The sequence below is a fragment of the Cladophialophora psammophila genome (assembly GCF_000585535.1).
Source record: "Cladophialophora psammophila CBS 110553 chromosome Unknown aczJe-supercont1.35, whole genome shotgun sequence".
Lineage (NCBI taxonomy): Eukaryota > Fungi > Ascomycota > Eurotiomycetes > Chaetothyriales > Herpotrichiellaceae > Cladophialophora > Cladophialophora psammophila.
In genome coordinates, this window is record NW_006912956.1 from 259,791 (window position 1) to 281,382 (window position 21,592).

At 49.3% G+C, this 21,592-nt stretch overlaps 7 protein-coding genes across 7 annotated transcripts; 1 reads left to right on the forward strand and 6 right to left on the reverse strand.

Annotated features, from left to right (window-relative positions):
- Positions 1–993: 993 nt before the first annotated feature.
- Positions 994–2,672, reverse strand: A1O5_12628 (uncharacterized protein; the record flags this gene model as incomplete). Its single annotated transcript, XM_007753197.1, has 6 exons — positions 994–1,184; positions 1,236–1,365; positions 1,432–1,769; positions 1,892–2,082; positions 2,141–2,390; positions 2,456–2,672. The coding sequence occupies 6 exons, from the start codon at positions 2,670–2,672 to the stop codon at positions 994–996; spliced, it is 1,317 nt and encodes a 438-aa protein (XP_007751387.1).
- A 1,111-nt stretch (positions 2,673–3,783) lies between these two features.
- A1O5_12629 (uncharacterized protein) lies at positions 3,784–4,977 on the reverse strand (the record flags this gene model as incomplete). The annotated part of the gene is made up of 1 exon (XM_007753198.1): positions 3,784–4,977. The coding sequence occupies one exon, from the start codon at positions 4,975–4,977 to the stop codon at positions 3,784–3,786; it is 1,194 nt and encodes a 397-aa protein (XP_007751388.1).
- Positions 4,978–8,246: 3,269 nt separating this feature from the next.
- Positions 8,247–9,897, reverse strand: A1O5_12630 (uncharacterized protein; the record flags this gene model as incomplete). The annotated part of the gene is made up of 4 exons (XM_007753199.1): positions 8,247–8,351; positions 8,415–8,825; positions 8,883–9,778; positions 9,828–9,897. 4 exons carry the CDS (start codon positions 9,895–9,897, stop codon positions 8,247–8,249), a joined length of 1,482 nt encoding a protein of 493 aa, XP_007751389.1.
- Positions 9,898–10,896: 999 nt separating this feature from the next.
- A1O5_12631 (uncharacterized protein) lies at positions 10,897–12,275 on the reverse strand (the record flags this gene model as incomplete). Its single annotated transcript, XM_007753200.1, has 5 exons — positions 10,897–11,337; positions 11,400–11,673; positions 11,729–11,805; positions 11,873–12,047; positions 12,106–12,275. The coding sequence occupies 5 exons, from the start codon at positions 12,273–12,275 to the stop codon at positions 10,897–10,899; spliced, it is 1,137 nt and encodes a 378-aa protein (XP_007751390.1).
- A 2,016-nt stretch (positions 12,276–14,291) lies between these two features.
- On the forward strand, positions 14,292–15,877 carry A1O5_12632 (uncharacterized protein; the record flags this gene model as incomplete). The annotated part of the gene is made up of 3 exons (XM_007753201.1): positions 14,292–14,580; positions 14,621–15,714; positions 15,782–15,877. The coding sequence occupies 3 exons, from the start codon at positions 14,292–14,294 to the stop codon at positions 15,875–15,877; spliced, it is 1,479 nt and encodes a 492-aa protein (XP_007751391.1).
- A 508-nt stretch (positions 15,878–16,385) lies between these two features.
- A1O5_12633 (uncharacterized protein) lies at positions 16,386–18,502 on the reverse strand (the record flags this gene model as incomplete). The annotated part of the gene is made up of 3 exons (XM_007753202.1): positions 16,386–16,969; positions 17,148–17,156; positions 17,221–18,502. The coding sequence occupies 3 exons, from the start codon at positions 18,500–18,502 to the stop codon at positions 16,386–16,388; spliced, it is 1,875 nt and encodes a 624-aa protein (XP_007751392.1).
- A 1,407-nt stretch (positions 18,503–19,909) lies between these two features.
- On the reverse strand, positions 19,910–21,348 carry A1O5_12634 (fumarate hydratase, class II; the record flags this gene model as incomplete). The annotated part of the gene is made up of 3 exons (XM_007753203.1): positions 19,910–20,090; positions 20,159–21,221; positions 21,270–21,348. 3 exons carry the CDS (start codon positions 21,346–21,348, stop codon positions 19,910–19,912), a joined length of 1,323 nt encoding a protein of 440 aa, XP_007751393.1.
- Between the last annotated feature and the right edge of the window lie 244 nt (positions 21,349–21,592).

Genomic DNA, 21,592 nt, shown 5'->3' on the forward strand with positions numbered 1-21,592 from the left:
ATTGGTCGAGCGCCACCTGTAACCCTTCCTCCCTGCGTACCTGCTGGCACAGTTGAGCAGAGGTTCGGCGATATCGACTGGTAAGCCTTGCGAAACTAAGCTCAGCTTATGGCCCCATTTCAGAAGGCCTCTGTTTGGATATGACGACGCAACCTGGTGGGTCAGACTTGTGAATATGTCAGAAAGGCATGCCCAACCTTTTCTTTTCGTGGCTACCTCTAGGGTACAGATAGCCTACATCGCCCTTGTAGATAGACAATGGACAAGTTCAATCCTCTCAATCTCCGATAGATCACACCCTGGGAGCTGACCACCGGGAGCATATTTTAAGCTAGATCTCTTTTGTCATATATAATAGTCTATGGGCACTCGTTTTGCTTTCGGGTTCCTTTGTTTCAGGTGCCCAAGGTGTCAGGTTTGGATTCTTTCTCGTTTTTACCAGATCTTTCGTCATGTGTGAATAGATATACGCAACCTCGACTGCGGAGGAGGGCGAGGGAGCTTTACCTTGATAAGTTGTGGACCGTTCACGGATCCAGTCTGCCGTTGACTGCTTAGGCCACGATGTGGTAGTATAAGTAAATTCTTGTCCGTCATATATAAGCGATGCCATATATCACATGTGCTGCTCTATATGGATGTTGCTTGTTTTGCTGGAAGGGTTGGTAAGGGAAGAGTGTCTGGATTGAATAACGAAAGGCATGCATGGAGAGCTCTTGGTCTCAACATTCCTGCATGACTCTGGAATATTGTCAAGGTCGCCGGTCAGGCTGTCGAGGCTCATCGTCTAAATTGACCTTATCCCCTCTCTTCCCTGTGTATAGCTTCTGGAGACATCTTATAGACAAAGTACATCTTAATGGCGCAGCAAATGGAGACAAACCAAACAAGAAGAGTGAGAAGTGGTAGGGGCAACGTCACCAAGCCCTGTTCGATAGTTCTGATATGCCTCAAGCACTTCATCGGCAAATACGCGACAGGCTTCGCCGACAACTATATGTGTAGTGTACGGGCTGAGGGATCTGTTGTTGTTTTGACCTCCTCTTCATCACCTTGAGCCGTATCTGTACCCAAAAGGCCACAGAGCTCCGTATCTCCCATGATTCCAAGGTCACCTTGACCACGTATCAATTGCATTTCCGAGTTTTTGAGGCTCCTATAGAGCTGGACGAGCATAAGCGTAACTGCATGGAATTTCAGCATCTCTGGCAAATCCGTGGGTAGACTAAACGTACAACACATGATGCCCATTGCAATCGAGAACCATATCAACATGAGGGAAATGTGATCAAGACCCCAGTAATTGAAAAGCCACAGAGTTTGAGGTGGTGCGTATATATTAATGACGCCCATAACTATGATCAACTGTGAAAGCCTGTGGTAAGCCAAACAACTGTTACCGTACTCCCTGACCTGCGATGGAAAACTTACGAACGAAAAGACAAACTCGGACGGATTCGGATTTTTCCGAGGGCAGTAGTCAATTGTGGCGCAGTTTCGATCAAGATTTCTGGTGAAATAGGCAATTTCCACAAAGTGTATAGCTCCTGCACTCATCATCACGCATCCGAGGATCTCATGCACATGCTTTGCCATAGTATTCGGCTGCTCGTGCATGCTGAAGTACCATCCTGTTACCAAGAATACCACTCCGGGTATAGGTGTCCGTTGGTCAAGTTTGCGTGTCTGCCAAAGACCGACTATGCCAGCTACCCACCAGAAGACTCCGAAGGCGACGTGGCTATACTCCCGATGGTTCCACTCGGAGCCTGGAATCTTAACAAGAATTAGCCAACTCTTCTTTTCCGCAGGTTATGAGGCACAGACATGTTCGAATACTAAGATCAGTCAGCGAAAGATCTAAGCAGGAAGGCGAAAGACAAGATCGTACATGCGTTACCGCACCCAGATGCTGCAATTGTGGCACAAGCATAGAAATCCAACGATCTCCCGGTCTTCCGTATCCATCTCTCTCCATCGATGGTGATGATAACCAGTATAATTCCTGTACCGATCATGATAGATCCCATAGAGACATGGCCGGCACACATCGGCAGCCAATCTCCGTGGCAGAAGCCTTGTCTAGACGAGCTCATAAGTCAAGCGTGCTCCGAGCGGCGGATCCTTGGGGAAATCTTACGATGTCTCTCCTCCAAACATCATTTGTGTCCAGCCAACGACAGGCATTAATTTTCCTGCAACACCATGCCACCTTTGCAATATTTTTCTGATTCTCCGATGTTGTCGGCCTTCCAGACGGAAGCTCAAATATATTCCACTTCCTGCTTGAGCGAAGACGGCGCAAAAGAGCCACCTTGCGAATGATGCATGGATATTAGGCTTCAGATACTGCCTACCTCCATGGAAAGATGGAAGTATCCAGCCAATACCTGTAGTCCAATTAACGGAAAATGACTTTCCAATTGCTTGCGGTAGAGGCGAGCTGTTGGCTTACCAGTCAGGACCAAGCCAAAGACCTGGAATGGAATGTGCCATCGCGATTTCCCCAGGCCCAAGACCATGCCGATGGGAAATATGACTGCGAAAGCAATTACCATCAAGATAACATGACTCCAGATGAACGAGTCTATTGGGTCGGCAGAGGTGTACCAAGTAGTTGGAATCCGGTCGATACCCTCCCCATGCCTGAACTCCAGAGTCATGTTCGCCATGATGTCCAAGTCGTCTCCCATCCTCGATCACTCCCCCAGGGTATACAAGAGGTGTGCAGAAGAGACAATGTGATATCTCGCATTGGCAGCAAGAGCTTCTCACGAGTTGAACCAAGGTCTCGAAGCAGCCCGTGGGAACCTGCTAATCCGACGGAAAAAGTTTACTCTGAGCGGTTGGTTCAAATGCTGACGAAAATCTAGATCAATCTGCAAGATCAATCGAACCGGACATTTCTCCAAAAAGTTCACGGAGCCACTCCCTCATAAAAGGGGAGAGAGTTGCAATGCTCTGACAAGTCCCCGTCTTACTACCGCTGAAGTGCGTGGACATCTGTCAGCTCTAACGGCAAAGCACTTATAGTGGAGACGAACAGATGAAACAAGGGAGTCGAATGTGGTTAGTCCAATTACTGCACCTGGCCTCGGCTATCCATTAGACGTTTAGTGCTCCGGAGTATCTTTGGTTGCATTATTAGTAAGAACACCCAGGCCACGCAATATGTGGGGGATGATAGCTTCCAGAGTAATCACTCATGTGTCGCTTAACGGAGCTTATACTGTATGCGGAATGTCGTTAACAATACGGAGTACTCCGTACACCGTATACTACCTATACCGATGTTATACTCCACAGTGGGGCAGACACGCAATGTTCGCCTCCGCTTTCGTTAAGCGTCGTATGCGTGCTGTGGGTCCTGTTATTGTTCCCACACGTCTCCAGCTCGTATGTATATATAGCCACCTTCCGTGGAACCATTCATCAAGAGCGGCGTATCCAGACCGGGAGAGTGGATAGGCCCGGGCAAGAGATCTTTTCGAAGGATCTAGTAGTAGCAGGGAGCCATTTTGAAAGAGTCTGACGACGTCGTCAAGCCCTATCGCTTCTTGTTTCCACACGTACCCTGGTACGCTTACAGGGCTGAAAAAAAGGCTGATGGTTTGCGCCACTAATAACAGACAAAAGCGGAGTTTCGTGGGCTTGAAGTTGCAGTACGTGAATTGATCCCAAAAGCTGGCACAAAGGAGCTCTTGCCGTGGGAAATAGAGACCCACTGAAACTCCATCAGAATTTCTGATTCTCGTTTCCCTGCACTAATCGGTGCTCAGCTGCTCAAAGTGGCTCTCCGGGATTCAATGCCAAATAACGGTCTTGCCAGTTGCAGATCAGTTGTGGATAGACCGTCCTTGGGATCGCCCAACATTCAAAGGATATCACCCATAAATACCCCAAATATCGCCAAGCAGGGGATGGCCTGTCACCCTTGAGGGAGGATCCCAGGCCATCCTCTGATCCAACCAAATATTTGCCTTTTGCATGATGAAAGGGTAGTTTGCTGACAGCCCGCGTACCGCTTTCGTTCGCACGAGGCGTCGTGTCCTTTCCGGAAAGCGACGCCATTGATTTGCGGTAGCCTAGTTGTACGAGATCCTCCACTAGTATGGCGCTTGCGATCGACAGGTAGTACCACAGAGGCCGCAGACTTGCACATCTCCAGGATGTTGAAAACGCCACAGAGTGCATAGTGCCGGAAATAGCAAGGGCGGTGATTGAAACCAGATACCTGGATGCTATGGCCGAAGGAGAGACCCGCAGAAGGTTAAACAATAGGAACTTCGCATTGGACACAAATGCAGTTCGCATGACTCGGTGCCAAAAGTGACTGTAGTATCTCCGGACAGTGTATGCGTCTTTTAAGCTTCCGTATAACGGTGGCCAGTCGGCTGGATCATCCTGAAAGAGGAATACTCCGACTAGAGAGGTTGTGCTGTGACCAAGGGACATCAGGAGATAGTTTCTGAAATGCTCCTTGAATGCGGTGTACACCCTGACGATCGTCTCACGGCCGCTGACCTGTGGCAAGCGCCGGAGGAGATGCTCTCTTGGTCGGGCATAGTCAGTGACGAGTATCCGCAGGGAATAGCGATGAAAGATGCAGTAGTAAGTAGCAACCATCCAAGCGATTCTGATTGCCTGTCGGCAAAGGAATTTCGAGCGTGTCGGAACATAGTTCGGCTCCTTGGAGTCAAATGGAGGAATTGCCTTTCTAGAGACATATAGTCTCGGTGAGAAGAGAAGCTTCAGACCGGAAAGGAGGCGCTGTGGGGTCGATGGCAAGGCCGGAACTGTGAGTTTTTTCAGGAGCAGAAATTCGTTTGCGTAAAGTGCGTAGCCGCACATGTAGAGCCGGAACAATTCGCCTACATCGGAAGGCTCATCAATGGTAAGGAGGCATTGTCGAACCAGGATAACTATCACAAGGATAGCAATGACCCGAAAACGTGAATCTGCAGACGAAAAGGCCATTGCCAGAAGCGCGGTGATGTGCGCAGATACTGCCAATGCCAAAGCAGAAAGCAGTTGGGGGGCAGGACGAAACATCGTGACCTGATCTTTCTGGGTTAGCTCAGCCAGGCGCGTTGAACTGAAAAGGGAAGGATAGAGGTTTACTGGATTGGGTCCTTTAGCAAATGCTGGACTGGAGGGAGGTCAAAATAAACAGATACTAATACCGCAGGCAGGACGTTGTTAGTCTGAACGACAATGAGATAGAGTTTGACGTGGTCAATGCGGCTAATCTTGGTAGGTCCTTTTGTTCCCCTAACACGCTTCGGGGTAGCACTTCCGGTGCTCGGAGTGAACTGTTGACCGCATGCGGGTCCAGGTATTCAAGGGGATCTGACCGGCATGTCGCCGCCCGTCCGTCTCGATATACTCGGCTCGGGGCCACCACACCTGAACGCCACAAAGGACCAAGCGCCTGCTGTTATGGCGTGTATGCCGTGTTTTTCTGGGCTGGTAGTGCTTATTTTGCGTCTGTCGTGTGAGTACTTTTCGATCGATAATTTCAGAAGCGTTCATCATTTCCCGCCACTCAACTTCGAGGCCACCCACGATTTGGTGGCGAGGAGGAAGAGAAGACTAACCAGTTTCGTTGAAAAACTTGCATTTTGAGGGCTGTATTCATAGATGAGTGGAGTTAAAGGGAGAAGGATAAGCTAGCTCCCTTTTCTTGGTATCAAGGGGCCGGTATTGGCCATAGGAGGCCAAGAGCGGTCCAAAGAAGCAGCTCCAATTTCCCGTGCCAGAGAACTACACCGAAGCTTCCGCGAAGAGCGTCTCGAGTGGCGAGCTACACAGGCTACTCCGACCACTTACACCAAACAAGGGGTAGTTTGGGTCCACCGCCCGAGTCTCCAACCCCTAGCGTATAAAGATAATCATTCACTCACGGCTGTCAGAAATTCTTTCTATCATCAGCAACGATCCGGCTTCGAAACAAACAATTCCAGTCAATATGAAGTTCACCAGTATTTTCACCTTTCTCGGTCTCGTCATGATGGTCGTGGCCGGCGGTGGAGGTGGCGGTGGCGGCGGAGCTTGCTCAAACCCTTGCGAACCCGGCTGCAGCGGTTGTACCGGCCCAAGCTGCTGCCAGAGGCTGGCTCGGCTGATGACCCGCGACTGGTCGTTCAACAGCTTCAACCCCCGCGGCATTTCTGAGCTTTTCGACTTTGCCGACGAGTCTTAAAGGGAAGGGGACTTTTTCCAGCCAAGTGAGATGATCCTTGGAGAAGGAGATGATCCTGGGCTAACCAACGTAGCATCTCTTCCCCGAACAGTACGATCATCATTCAACTGAGCCAAGGAATCACGAGTACGCACCCAGGATAGTTGAAGATGGGAGGTGGCAGACGGAGGCAAGAGGTAGGAGGCAGAAAGCAGGGACAATGGTCAGGAGAGTGACAGTATCAATACCGAGAAAATAGGACAGTCTGAAAGGGTTTCACCTTGATTCACTCCTTTCAAGCCACCATACAAGGGGCAATCCTACTCACTGGCCTTCAAATTGTGGCTGAAGACGTACTTTTGCTATTTAAACGACTGCCAGGGCTTCGTCACGCCCAGCCTGAGGGTTCTGGTACTGCTGGCAACTGTAACCTAGCACGTATTAGGCATCCTCCCAGGACTCTTGATAATCCATCATGTTCTTCGAAGAGCGAGAAACCGCAGCGGCTCTGATATTGTCACCAACAGATATAACAGAGGTGGGACAGCGGAAAACTCCGTTTTGTCTTCTTAACTATCATCTTGCGAGAAACAGAGCCGCAAAAATATTGACAATTCTTACGCTCCTAAGTTGTGTGCCGCTCAACAGCACTTAAAACTCTGCTCAGGCTGCCTGAGGTGCGTGCCTCGGGGTATGCAAGTGGTGCTCAGCGTCGCACAGCCATAGCTCGAATTACTAAGACCAAATAAGCGGGTAGGTGCTCAGGTCGTAAAGTGGGATGAGACTTTAGAGGGCTCGGGATTCGTATTGGGGGTCATCCACAGACTTGAGCACGTGTTAGGCTACATTATGCTTGGCGATGTATTGAACCAATCTGGGGGTCGGGAAGAGTTCGAGTGATTAAAAGAGAAAGTATATGTCCAGTGACAGCGAGAATTCAAGTGTTGTCGAAGTGCCAAGATTTATTTGGTCTAGCCCAATTAGGCTAGTAACCTCTTAAGACGAAGCTTGGGGCTACTTCGGCTCAGCCTCGTCCGGGAGGACTGCAGCCCTGCTCATTGTCGTATGTACCTCGTATTCTCGTCACCTATGCTCAGTACCACTTCTGAACTCTCGCTGTCATTGAATACCCTCATTCTGCTGGAAGTTATGTCTTTTCGAAGAAGCAGCGATTTTATATGGCGGTCGATAATGACCTGTTTAGATCTGGTGATCCCAAGGCTCGCACAACCTGGCATTTGGTTGAGACCCTGCATGCGAATCCTTTGCCCGCATTGCCCTTCACGCTTCATGGATCAGATGTTCCTTGTCATTGAACAGTCCAAGAACAGTCCTCGACCTAAACTCTCTGGTACTTTAAAATGAGGCTACCATTTCTAAGCTCGAGTATTGTGCTCCTGTCGCGATTTAAGACTCGATCCTTCGATGAATCTGGCCGGGACTGAAGCACGATCCTCAACATTATGCTAGCGTGGTCACAGCCCCCACTCAAGACCGTCGATGCCCACCTGTTTCTGTGCGAGCGCGGCTTTTCGGATACCGTGTCTCATCCCTTCAGCATTGACATTCATGTAATGATCGCTGACCGCAGCATGAGCCTGTGTGGTTTCAGTTTCGCTGGACTATGGGGAAGTAGCCAAAAAGATAGAAGAACTCTGGCAGCCTCATACAAACTTTCAGAAAACACTCACAGTCACGCGACTATGAAGGATAGCATTAGACTCCTCATCTTTAAGGCCAATGAATATCACCGTTGCTTTTAAAATCCCCATAGAGCCTCAAATACAGCGTGCCTACTATATATGTAATTGGGATACTCATATGCATAGACGAAGACTAGTTTGTGATCAACGAGGCGTAGAGCCACTGCCGAGTTCCGCTCCAGTGGATGGATACCTGAGGGAAATCGAAAAACAGTATGAGTGCATGCATGGCTGCAAACAATTTCAACAAATTTCCTCGTGTCCCGCTCTTCAAATTGGTGACTCGGGGCATAACTGATGTGGCCGCTGGCATTGGTGGTAGGATTATGCGCTCTCCTCCAAGCTCGCGTCGTAAGAGCCTTTTACGCAAGCTTTGCCGGGACTTCATCGATATGCTGGACGCTTTTTTCGTGCTCGTGCAGAACTTCGTCAACGTGCTGCCCAGCCTCTTCGAGCGTCTCGGCGACCTAGTATGAAACTTGTTAGTATGTCCCTTCTTTCTTTTTTCTAGACGTTTTTGTTCAAAATACCTCGTCGCCAAAAATCGCACTGATTTCCTCCAATGTCTTATTCTTTGTCTCGGGGTAGAATATGATGAAAATGACAATGAAGATGACGTCACAGATGACGAAGATCATAAAGTACTTCCAACTGATGGCCTCGATGGCCATGGGCGTCACCTGAACCAGCATGATGACGATGAGATTGAAGAGAGCGTAGCCGGAAGCTGTACCCGTGGCGCGGATGTTGGTGGGCATGACCTCAGTGCAGTAGGTTGGGAAGAAGGTGTTCATGAAACCGCCGTATCCGAAACCGTAAAAGAACATGCCAAAGATGACAGCTTTGCCTAACGCGTAGTTGCTACTGTTTGTGTGTTCGAAACTTGCCCATAAAGCCACGAGTAGGATGCCACCTGGAATCATGAAACTGTAGGAAACAAACTGTTTCACATTGTCAGTAAAGCTGTATTGGTCCAAGGGCGGGACGGGTGTATGTACCATCAGATGTCGTCGACCCATCCTGTCGACGATTTGACTTGCGGTAATTGTAGATAAGCAGCCTAATGTGCCCCAGATACCTGTCAAGACAAGACTGAAGACATTGGTGAAGCCGAGCTTGGTGTAGATTGTGACCTGGTAGTTCTGAAGCGGGATAATTCCTGTGAACTGGCAGAACGCCACAAAGGTCAAGATGAGATACATGCGTTTCCGGTATGATTTCTTCTTGAAGATTGCAACAAGGCCGAGCTGGTTGGCTTTTTCGATTTGGTACTGGGACTTAATCTGGTGGAACTCCTTGATGTAGAAGTCCTCTTCATGTCCCTCGACACCGGCATGAAGCTTCCTAAGCACTTCCAGTGCTTCATCCTCTCGCCCCTTCATGATGAGCCATCGTGGAGAGAAAGGCATCCAGAATGAAGCGATCAACATGAAAGCGGCCGGTACAAGCTGGATTCCTAAAAGAGTCCGCCATGCGGCATTGCCTTTGATGTAATAAAAGCCGAGACCCATCCATTCTGTGAGCATATAGGCGAAGTTAACGTTGAAAGCATACAGTGAGCCAACCCGGCCTCTAATCTCTGGAGTAGCGATCTCGCTCGCGTAGGTAGGACAAACTGAGAAGACAATGCCGTTTGCAATACCACCAAGGACACGGCCTGCACAGAATACGGGGAAGTTCGTCGCTCCGGCCTGCATGGCAGAGCCGATCAAAGCAAGAACGCAGGATATTTGGATTGTCCGCAGCCGCCCAAATTTGTCGGGCAAATAGTAATTGAGGAAACAACCAACGGCTCCGCCTCCATAATAAGCTGATCCGAAAGCTCCAATGGTTGTAGCATCGAGGTTAAAGTACTCGATAAACGACGAATATCCAAGGACCGATGTCGTACAACCTGAAGCAAAATTAGTATACCAGGATTCTGTGACCATGGGTGTCCCTACCAGAGTCGTAGCCATAGAATATGGAGCCGAAAGCAACGAAAAGAATGCACAAGAGCTGGTACTTTTGCATTTTGAAGACGGGTCTCCGGAAAGTGACAACAGTCTTTGTGAAGAGGGAGGGAGAGTGGACAGAGGTATCTCGGAGCTTCAAGGTCTAGTATATCAAATATTGAAAGGCGGGGTTGAAATCCACTGATGCTGGTCTTGAAGTCTAGAATCTTTGCTATGATAGCCTCGGTCATCCCGATTGCACGCATATCCGAAGTTGACTGTTCCAAATGGGAAACACTGCCACGGTCCTGGGGAAGGCATTCACTAGTCAACCCAGCTTAGGCGTCTGCATCCCGCCTGTTGCGGCGTTCAAGTCTTGTGATAACGGGATGAGATCGACCAGAGCGGCAGAGGTTTGCTTCCCACTTGCGACCACTATTGCTCGGTTAACTGCAAACGGCTTTAGCGTGCGCAAAACAGAACGCATACTGAAGAATTGTACCTTGACAGCCTCCAAGCTTCATGATCATTAGCGGTTGCAACAACGCGTGGGATGAACTAAGATCCCGCGGCGGGTTTACTCTTTCCAACTTTGCCACGGTTGCCCCTGGCTTGGCCTCGAGCCGCAGCCTCGGGAGACCAATATGGACCGGCAAGCAGTCCTGAGTTTCGACTTTGGAGTAGAATGTGGCAGTTTGGCCGTACAAAGTAGATGTGTTGCTAAGGAGGTTGTTAAGAATAAGAATCTTGAAGTTGTCACAGAACGCCGCCAATTCTCGATTTTGATGATATAATACGGAGCACAAGACCGCCGGAATCCACTTAATACGGATTGGCAAGGCTTAAAGGGGGGGGGTTTGCACCCACGACAGATAAGAGATATGAATAGCGATATCCACCCAGTCCTAAACGTGGCTGTGAATATTTCTTGTCAGTCAACGGCACTGTAGATCAGACATACGATCCTTTGTGATTTTTCGCTGAACGGCTCAGATGGACGGCCCAACGGCCAGAGGCTACTTCATAGTTTAATGAAGAATTTCTATCTTCTAAAACTCCACCATGTCAGATTTCTATGCTAGAGCTTTGGTGAAGATGCTTCCTTTGCTTTCATCTCCCGGACGATCTTCAGTGCTATATCCAGGCCTGATTTTGTATACTCGAAATACACGTGGCTGAATTCGCTGCTTGCCTGGCCGCGGATCGTCCTCGCTTGGATGCCATGGGTAATTGTACTACCCCGTACATGATGGAAGATTTTGGCAATCTCCCAATCCCTGCCGTTCCCATCTTTCCGGGGATCGAATCCTACTATCTCACTGTAACGGTCCATCAGCTCATCGGCTGTGGGTATACCACTGACTTTAGAGAGAGAACTTGAAGACCGAGAACCTGTTGCCTTATATGCCTCATTCCAGAAGGATGCAACGACGAAAACAGCATCCATCAGCGGATGCCCAATGGTTGAGAGTTCCCAATCAAGGATGGCAATGACTCGTGGCTCGGTGGGATGGAGTATCTGCATATGACCAGATATTAACATGTGCAAACTCAGTTTTGGGTTTTCTGGAAGGAGCTTACCACGTTGTCAAATTTATAGTCTCCATGTACAATGGCGTAGCGGTCCCCGGGCAGATTCTCTCGCACATAGTCGATGATCTCATCGTAGTGCTCATGGGCTCGCCCTAGTGGCTTTCCCTCGCTGTCTTCGATCTTAGACTGCTCAGCCTCGATCCGGGTAAAAGTATTGCAATGTCGAGCGTAGAATCCTGTTGTCTTGCCGAATCCTTTTAGACCGATGGAAAATGGATCGATTGAATGGAGCCATGCGAGGGTTTCTACCAAAGAGAACCAGCTGGACAAAGGGTACTCAGTCAGCGCGTGGTAGCGAGATGCACAACTCAACTCACGCCTTGCGCCTTTCTGAAGGCGATAGTTCTGGCAGGCTGTAGTCCGTGAATATTCTGCCTTTCACGAATTCCATCACCTATTTAAAGGGCGGCGATTAGTTAAGGAAAGAAGCGCAAATTGTTGCAGCAAGTGACAAATCTTACGTAAAACGCCGTGCCAATAATCGAAGGATCCATGCATAGCGTGTAGACTTTCGGTACAGGAAATCCTTCTACGGTGCCCAAGGCCTTCAATACCCGGAATTCGCGGTCAACCTGATGGGCGACTTTGCTGATGATTTGCCCAGCTGGCTTCTTCCTGAGAATCAGCCGGGTTCCACTGGAGCGTGCTGCATTAGCGGTGATGAGCGAAGCGGTATGTTGATGCATAAACTCACGCTGCATCGTCCACGTAGTACGTCGGATTGCTTTGGCCATAGCCAATCTTTGTCGAAACAACCGGCAACTGTAATGGAGGTACAGAGTCCGTTTCTTGTAAATATTTCCCAAGGGCAGTGTCATCGAGGTCATGGCGTGAGGCCACACCTCTCGTCGCGGGCGAGCTCATCTTGTATGGCAATAACGGATTGCTGGCTATTAGCAGTATATGGACTGATTGCAGATCTCTGAATCAGAAGCTCGGAAAAGGGTGCGAATCTTTGCCACACGGAACCGAGGGTTCTCGGCTACGTTGTCCCGATGAGGAGGAACTGAGCCGTATAATATATTTTGCACACGGGGGTTGATACCCTCGGTCGCAAGGCTGCAATTCTTGAAAGAGCTCCTTTGAAGAATACCCAAAAAGACAGGTAGGAAGAAACTATGCCCTTTGCGGTCGCTGAATGAACTGCAGTTAAATTCCAGCTAAATTCCTATTGAGCTATTTTGTGTCGTCCAAGGCGCTCCCTATGGTCAGAGTGTTTAGTAGTGATGACGTTGACAAGATTACCTCGGTTATCGGTGGCGAGGCGGATAACCTCTATTGCCCTTTTCAGCCTACAAGGTATTTTAACCAGTTACTAGCGAATCAACAGCTTGCTCTGCCTACCGGGACTACCAATGCTACCTCGTACTTTGTTCCTTATTTGTAGCTCGACCGAAGCACTAGTACAAAAAAGTTAAGCGAACAATTTCTATTAATCATTCGTCTGTTTAAGCTTTCTCACCACATCACGATGACAAGGTCTTATTGCCTGCAATAAGGCGAATGCTTAATATTGCGCTTTAGAACTGTTACTGTCCAATTTGCCTGACCTGGGCGGATAGAACAATATTAATTTTATTGATATCTAGAAAATACCCCGCCAGAGCTGGGATAAAGGCACTTTCTAGTACCGAGTATGCTTCAATACCCCTTGGTAATGATGTCATACTCGCTTTGGGTACAAACAAAGAATATCTGCGCAAGACTCACCAGATTGGCCTCCTTCCCACTCACCATACCCTCAATTTCACGAACTTATTAGTCTTTAAATACTCGATTGCAGGAGCTAACAGATGTTGGTGCTTAAAAATCCTTTTTCAGCTTCAACACTTACACCACTTGCATAAACTTTATTATCCCCCTTGCCAGGAACCTGTCTCAAACAGTCTCCAGTATGGCCCCATCGGCCAGGCGGGTTTGATGACGATGGGACAAGAGATATTCCAAGTTTTCATAGATTCTGACCTTCTGCCTACTTTTCATCTCTTCAGGGGCCAGTATAAAGGTAGGTTCTCGGCCGAGTCGTTCCAAGAGCATGCAATCAACAACCTGACTCGACAACATTCGGCATATCAAGATTATTTGTGTGTGCACCAAGAGGGGGCGAAGCATGAAAAAGAAGCGAGCAAGGAAAGAGTACCTTACTGTGGCAGCGGCACTTCTGAATTTTGTCCGGACACAGCCTTGATCATCGTCGAACGTGTCATCACTCACGGGGTGTATATCACACTGTTCTCTTACAAACGTTAGGCAAGCCTTTGGGCCACTAGAGCAAGAGGCAAAACAACAACAATGGCAAGCCTCGGAGCTCTAGTATCTCTGGTGTAACAAGCAATGTTGCAGTCGATGTTTCATCTCTGGTATCTTGAGCCTCTCATGGATGAGAGATGGGTTGGATTGGCTTCTCAGGAACTACTGCATCTGCTGCATGTCTAAGTTGCAAGTAAGTCTTTCACGGATGTTTACACAGTAAATAAGTCAATGGCTCACTCCGAATAATAATGCCTGAGGTACTGTCATTGTCAAGCTTCAGTCGCTCGTTGGACTTCCCGAAAGGGTAATACACTAGATACTCTTGCTCTGGATTGGAAGGCAAGAACCAGAAATCACTCTGCTCGAAGCGCATACCGAGATTTCATTACTTCCGTTTCGGTCAATCATCAGGCACCCATCAGGCGTTCCGTGATCAGGTCTTCCGTGATCGACTCTACGGCCTCGGATCGTTTCCGAACTTGCTGACATCACCCACTCAGCGAGGGGGTCCCAACAGGGTACCAAATCTCCCTAAATCAACTATAAAGAGCCATTAATTAAAGGCCTGTTGCGCGTGGTTCGCCGATATCTATGCTTTGAAAAGCCTGAACTGCCGCATGACCCAAGATGACTTCACCTATCCAGACCATTGTGCTTGCCGCCATTCTATTCATCATTCCTCTACAGCTTTACCGGAGATACCGAAAGCTGAGCGCAATTCCGGGGCCGTTTTTAGCAGGTTTCACGAACCTTTGGAGAGCATATGCTCAGAACTATGGTACCATAGCCACGACGCTCATCAAGCTTCATGAGCAATATGGTCCTCTTGTACGAATTGGTCCCAATACGATTCACGTCAGCGATCCTGCCTCTGTCAGTGTCATTTACACAAACCATGGAGAGTTCAAAAAGGCAAGTCCCAACTCGGTCTCATGTGTGCAGAACAATTTCTAAAGGTGCGATTCAGGCCGACTCGTACTCTCCACTGCGGGTGGTCGCCACTCGTGGAAAGTCAATCGGGAGCGTGATCGACATGCAAGACGAGGAGGGCAATACTCTTCTGAAGAGAGGAGTTGGGAATGCATTTGCGACAAACACGCTCCTCGACTACGAGCACAATGTCGACGACACCGTCAAGGAGCTCATCCAGACCATTATCGAAGTTCCCGAGTTCGATCTCTTCAAGACTATGCAATTCTTCCAGCTCGATATGCTCACCCAGTTAGCTTTCAATGAGAATCTGGGCCACCTCAAGAACAGGAGAGATGTTTGGGGAATGGTGAGCCCAAGCCGAGATAGAATTGCGCACTGGGTGCAATGGCAAGCATTCCCGACTTTAGAATACCTCATTTTCCAACATCCACTCTTCAACTGGTTCACAAAGAGGTCATCTGTGTGGGTTCAAGAAGCACTCCACAGACTGGCTAATCGTGAATCGGCCCCAGCGGCAAAGACGAAGGGGCAGAAAGACCTCCTTCAAAAGTACGTTGACGCACTCAAAAAGAACCCGGCCATAGGTCACGACATAATCGCTCTGATGACGACTTCGACCATCTCGGCGGGCTTCGATAGTACGACAGTGACCATAACGACGATTCTCTTCTGCCTGATGAAATACCCTGCCTCCCTCGAAAAGCTGAAGCAAGAGCTTGAAGCCGCGCAGCTTTCCACACCAGTGCCACAATGGGCCGAAGTAAATAAGCTCGAGTACCTGGATGCCGTCTTCAAGGAAGCAATGCGCTGTAATCCCTTCGTCACGATTCCGTTGGAGCGGGTCGTTCCGCGAGGGGGCGTTGTCATCGCCGGTAAACACATTCCCGCTGGCACCACGATCGGGAGTGCGGCCAAAGTCATCCACCACAACCGCGAACTCTACGGTGAAGACGTGGAGGAGTTCCGACCTGAGCGGTGGCTTGTGGACTCGGACAAGAGACTTGCAATGGAACGAGCGTCCATGAGCTTTGGGTCAGGAAAACGAATATGTCTGGGTCGGCACGTTGCCGAACTCGAGATCAAGAAGCTGATCCCCTCTCTAGTTCTTCGGTTCAAGGTTGGTGGTTCTCTCCCTCGTATGTCTGTGGTATTTACGCTGACAATTATGTTCTTTTCTTGCAAAGATGAACATCGTCACAAAGGACGCGTCTTTGGACTCTGCAGATGGCAGGACGGCATTTCCCAAGACCATCATGGTCAAATTTGGCGCGATGTCATAGACATAGGTGCCGGCTCATCATGCTGATTCTGCGAGAGTTCTTTCATGGGGTATCAAGGGAAATGGTGACTTAAAAATGAATTTTAAGGAATGCCAAGTGGCCTGATTCTGAACGTGCCCTCCTCGTGAACTAAGAGGTTGTGAAGGCGAAATCAGGGAGCATGTCCAGGAGCTCGACTCCAAAGCCTTACGCGGTATTCGGGTTTGGAGGAAGATGCAGGTTCCAAGAGAGAATGTCTCTTGATTTAATTGCTTGTTAGCAGGAAAGATCCGAAAATCGAGAAAATCGGAGCAGTCATGCGGTGCTGTCAAAGCAAGAGACGGTGACGATACACAGTCACGATCCTAACAAGATTCTGAAAACGAAAGGAACCAAAGATGACTATGACATACCTCACTGGGCAGATATATGAGATAGAGACAGAATTGGGTCCTAGCTCTTGTCTGCTCTGTCCATTTTCAAGGATTTCTGGAACGCTCTTAAAACATCAACACTCTGAATTCTTGAACTATACGACTGGATAAAGCTCCGGTAGATCATCATAGCCACCCGCCAAGAGGTCGGCTGGGAGGGAGTCTAACCACGTAAAATCTTGCATCTGTAGCGTTGTCGCGAATACTTCTCCGTGTACGCCACACTGCTGTTCCTGTTGCTGCTGCTGGGGCTGTGGTTCAACTGGGAAAGGAGGCACAAGCTCCGACTGCGGTGGGACGTTGTGACTTTCCCAGGGTGCCGCCGCTATCGTGGTGTTGTCAGCTGATGGTTCAAGGCTGTTGCGGGCATCTCGCCGCACTGTGCTGTTCCTTTGTATATTGCTATCAGAAAGATTAGGAGGAGGCGGTGCGTTAGATGAGCGCACATCGTCCTGTTCAGGGTTGTTGGAGGTAGGATTGGCGTTGGGTATCTCATCTGCAACTACTTCTTCGTCTAGGAGCTCGAGGGCAGCCAGGCATCGTGTTGCAGTGGGACTCAGTGGAGAGAGACGGCGAAGGACTTCGAGTGAGCGTCGCCATGCTTCGGCGAGTGATGATAGTGGAATATCTCCTCGGACGTAGCTATATACGCGTGCTGGTATCAGGGCTGTGGCAGCAGCTGGTAGTATTAAGTTAGCGTGTTAGGTATTTGTGCCAATAACGGTTCCTGGAAAGATGATAGCGGGCGCAAGCGAAAGGGTGGGTATTCTAGGAAGTCAGAATGAAATCTAAGGTTGTTTGACCCAAAGACTTTTTGTGCCTGAATGGTTGGGCTAGAAGACTGAAATGGAGCTTACTGTAGATGACTTCGACACATTAGCAAATTTGCCTCTTGAGGGTTGAACACCTTGGTTCTGGATTTGGGCTTACAGAAGATCTGATACCACCATGCTGGTAGAGGTTCAATGTCCCTGGAACCCGGAAATATCTGCTTCTCATAGATGATATTGATGACTTCGAGAGCACTGATTATACATTTCCTCACGCAAATCAGCCCCATAGAGAGCGGCAGCCACAAGTCCGGTATAGAGAGACAAATTGCCTTGCTTCTGATTTCTTGAGCCAACAAGAGCGAAAGAATCGGACGAAACAGGAGGATTTGAATCTGGAGACAGCGGAGCCGCAGTATGTTTGCCTGCCTTGAATGGGTCTCTTCGGTGGACCTCCGCGAATGGTTGTTATTAATCTTGAGTGTGTCTGGCACTGAGTCGTACCACTTGGTGATGGCTGTGTGGATCCTCAAAACCGTGTTGAAATCGAGGTTTGTGAGCTTTTCCAGAGGAGAAAGTGGCGTCGACGAAGAGGCGGCGTCTTCATGGGGATACATGGAAGACAATGTCTCCTCGGTGATTATGTAGAGTCTTAGCGACTGAACAAAGAACTCAACGATGGAGACTTTGCCTTGGGGTTGTGTTTGATCTTGTCCAAGCTCGAGTGACAAATATCGATCGTCGATAGCTTCAGGGAAGGGTACAACCAATGCGTCGGCTTTGGATATCATCATCGGACGGCCTAAGGTCATCGACACCATCCGGTCCATAAAAACGCACCCGTGCCACAACCGACGGGCTAGCTCTCGATCGATCTGAGGAACATTCGCTGTCGTCCGCCGAAGGTGTAGACCAGACCCTTGGCTGATACGAATCGCGAGGCCAATGACAACCCAACACCTGTGTGGCCAATCGGTGCTCTGAAGGTACTGACCCATAATGAGAAGAGCTTGAACAAGCTCAACCGAACCGCTGCCTATCACATTGACTTGTAATAGGTGTAAGGCCCTCTTATAGAAGACGTCAGCGGCGGCAGCTTTCTCTCTGGGTGACTCCTTCTTGCTAATCTGGCAGCAGATTGCAAAGATCAGGTTCAAAATACAATACAACAACCTCTGGTCAGTTTCCCGGTCCTCGCCAGTCCAAATCTTCTGATAGGCTGGCATAAACCGTTCCCGTTGGAGAAAAGGATAGAGGAGGTATACTTCGTTCCAGTACATTTCCATCATGTCATCTGCGACATGCCGTGGTGGAAGCACAAATAGTTCAGCAATCGACTGATCGTGCTGGTTTTGCCTGGACTCAATCCGCGGAATAGGTATCTCATTGTAGAATGAGACCGCGAGTGTCTGGGGTGCGGATGAAGATAGCCTGGCAGCCATGGCGCTCTTTACTTGCTTCATAAAGCTGGCAGCGCTAGATGTGTCTTCGGAGTAGCTGTTCTCTGTCGTCCCTATATTCCCCATGCCGTCGATCCCCTCGACACGTCCAGTGAAAGGGGATGAATTGTAGTCGACATGATCTTGCTCACGAGGTGCAGTCAGAGGTGGTGACAGCACAGTTTCGTGCCTGTGGGTATCTCCTGTATTGGAGCAGACCTCCACATTTAATGGCGACCGCTAGACCAGTATTAGCTTTCGCCACATAATTGCTAGCGACAGGTCCCAGAACCCACCGGCGGGCATGGATCGATGATGGGTAGGTTTTGGTTCAAGATTGACCTATTATCGCCGTGGTGCGAGCTTGGTCGTGCTATGTCGCGCTGTAGGGTTTCCAGTTGCTGGATCCTGGTCTCCAGGTGTGTCACGTATCTGGTTTTCCGTTCATCAGTTCTGTTCACTAAAGACGTATTCAGGGCTCTGACTGACTCTGCAGAAACGCCAGATGGGCCCCTATTGGGGTAGACGCAATTCGGGTGGGCTCTGCGACAGCGGCGGCAAGCTCCACACACTGGAGAACGGTTAGCAGGTCCTACATGGGACGTTGGGAGGAACTGTGTACCAGGCTGAGCTCCGTCACAGCGGACCTTGCGCGCTCGACACTCCTCACAAGCAAGCGCAATCTTCGGCCTCTTAAGGCTTGGATTCTGAGCCTTGGACGAAGCACGCTTTTTGCTTCGGCTGGAGCCGACAGCTCCGGATTTGGACCTTTCACTCGCAACTGGGTCCGATGGTCCTGGGGAGTTCATCTCGCCTGCAAGTGAGCCTCGGAAACCTCTTGCTTCAATGAAAAGAGAGGTTACAACAGTTGCTCACTAATATTTTGTCAATAGCTGTTTTCCAGTAGTTTCAATATTAGAAAGTGGGTGAGCTTCCTCGTGGAAAGGGGACCGGCTCAAACCAGCTCGCAAAATAGGTCGCATCAAGTTAAGATACAGTCAGAATTTAGAAACTCGGACGTGTTCCGAGAGCTCAAATCGGCACTAGCTGCCAAGCCCGCCCCGCGTTCTGGAGAAGCCGGGGTTTGTGGAGTCGCCTCTTTCAAGCATATGTCCGTATGTGCCTGGTCAAACAGGAAGAGAGCATTAGAAATGAGCTTTAGAGACGCATGTTCTTTGACCTCACACGAGAGTCATCAAATCCGTGACCCTCTGTCTGTGCACACACCCAGTATTGTGCTCTCACCTGTTGGATTATCCCAATTAGGCTAGGTGGGAGACCTCTTGGCTCTACGGCAACTTGGCACGTGCAAGGCTATTTGAAGCCTCTTCTGCCGCAGATAAAACTTCTCTTCCTTTTCAATCATTCAACTAATGGCCCTAGATTGGTTCAACATCATCTCTGAATTGGCTAACCGGATGGCGCAATCATGTTTTCGGGACGTACAAGAAGATCGAATTCTTCTTCGCTCAGCGCATTGAGCTCTAGCGCACTTGCTTTCAATGTCAGATCATGTTTATAGGCATGCTTTGCAACCTTTGACGCCAAGTCATATCCCAGTTTACCGCTGAGGCACGTCACGAGCATAAGGCTATCCAGATGTCAGTTAAACGTGCATTATTGAAATGTAGAAGGCCGGGAGACGGCTATGAGCCTCACCTCTGTCCCAATAGGTAACTGATGCGCTTCTCGTTTGCACGGAGCCCCTCCAGGAGGTTCCGTTCAAAGCTCCGCATGGCATCGCTCAGGATGCGGACCGAGTGCAGAAAGTCAGAAATCAAGAGCGGCTTGAAAGCGTTCAGTTGAAATTGGCCGCTCAGTCCTCCTAAAGTTATGGCGGTATGGTTTGCCACGACTTTTGCACAGACCATCGTCATCGCCTCACATTGAGTTGGGTTCACCTTTCCTGGCATGAAAGATGAGCCTGGCTCGTTCTCAGGCAATAGAAGTTCTCCCAGTCCACACCGCGGTCCACTACCTTCGAAACGGATATCCTGAGCGATCTTGAACAGGGAGCAAGCCAATGTGTTTAATGCTCCGGAAGCGTAGACAATGGCATCATTTGCCGAGATGGCCTCGAACTTGTTAGGTGCTGTGAAGAAGCGTCTGCCCGTGAGTCGACTGACTTCTGCCGCAAATGCCTCATCGAACCCTTTGTACGTGTTCAGACCCGTCCCCACGGCCGTACCACCCATTGCCAAGAAACGTAGGCCCTCCAGCCCTTGCTCCACACGCTGGATGCCCAGCTCTAATTGTTTTTCGAACCCTGAAAATTCTTGCCCAAGTGAAAGTGGCACGGCATCTTGAAGGTGAGTTCGGCCAATCTTGACTATATGGGCAAATTGTTGGCTCTTTTTCTTCATGATATCTCGAAGGCTAGTCAATACAGGAAGCAAATGGTCCTCCAGGTCCAGTACAGCCGCAATATGCATAGCCGTTGCAAAGCCATCGTTCGAAGAGCCAGACATGTTGACATGGTCGTTGGGGTGGACAGGGTTTTTCTGACCGAGCGGCTCACCAAGTATCTCGTTAGCTCGATTAGATATCACTTCGTTAGTGTTCATGTTGGTCTGCGTTCCTGAACCTGTCTGCCAAACCACCAATGGAAAATGGTCTATTAGTTTGAGAGAAGCTACCTCCTCCGCTGCCTGCTGAATTGCATGCCCAAGTCTAGCATCTGCCTCGAGGTCTCTGTTCAGCTTTCCTATCCATTTTATCTCACCTAGCATCCTGGTATGGAAGCGGAGAACTAGAACCATATCTAACTCACCTAATGCGCCATGCTTCACGTTGACTTTTGCTGCAGCACCCTTGATGATCCCAAAAGCACGAATGACAGAGGCCGGCATGCGATCGCGATCTTGGTTGATGCAGAAATTCTGAAGTGAGCTATGCACCCACTGAGATGTGAGGATAAGTGGATTCAATCAAAGGCAGGCTTTCTGACCGTTGAGTTTGAGCGCCCCAATATTTGTCAGATGGAACCTAACAGTAGCGCAACTTCAAGTCAGGGGCATTCTTCATCCAAACATGAGCTGCAGAATATGGGCCTACTTCAATGGACCCCATTGCATCCGTCTCGATGCGTGTCTG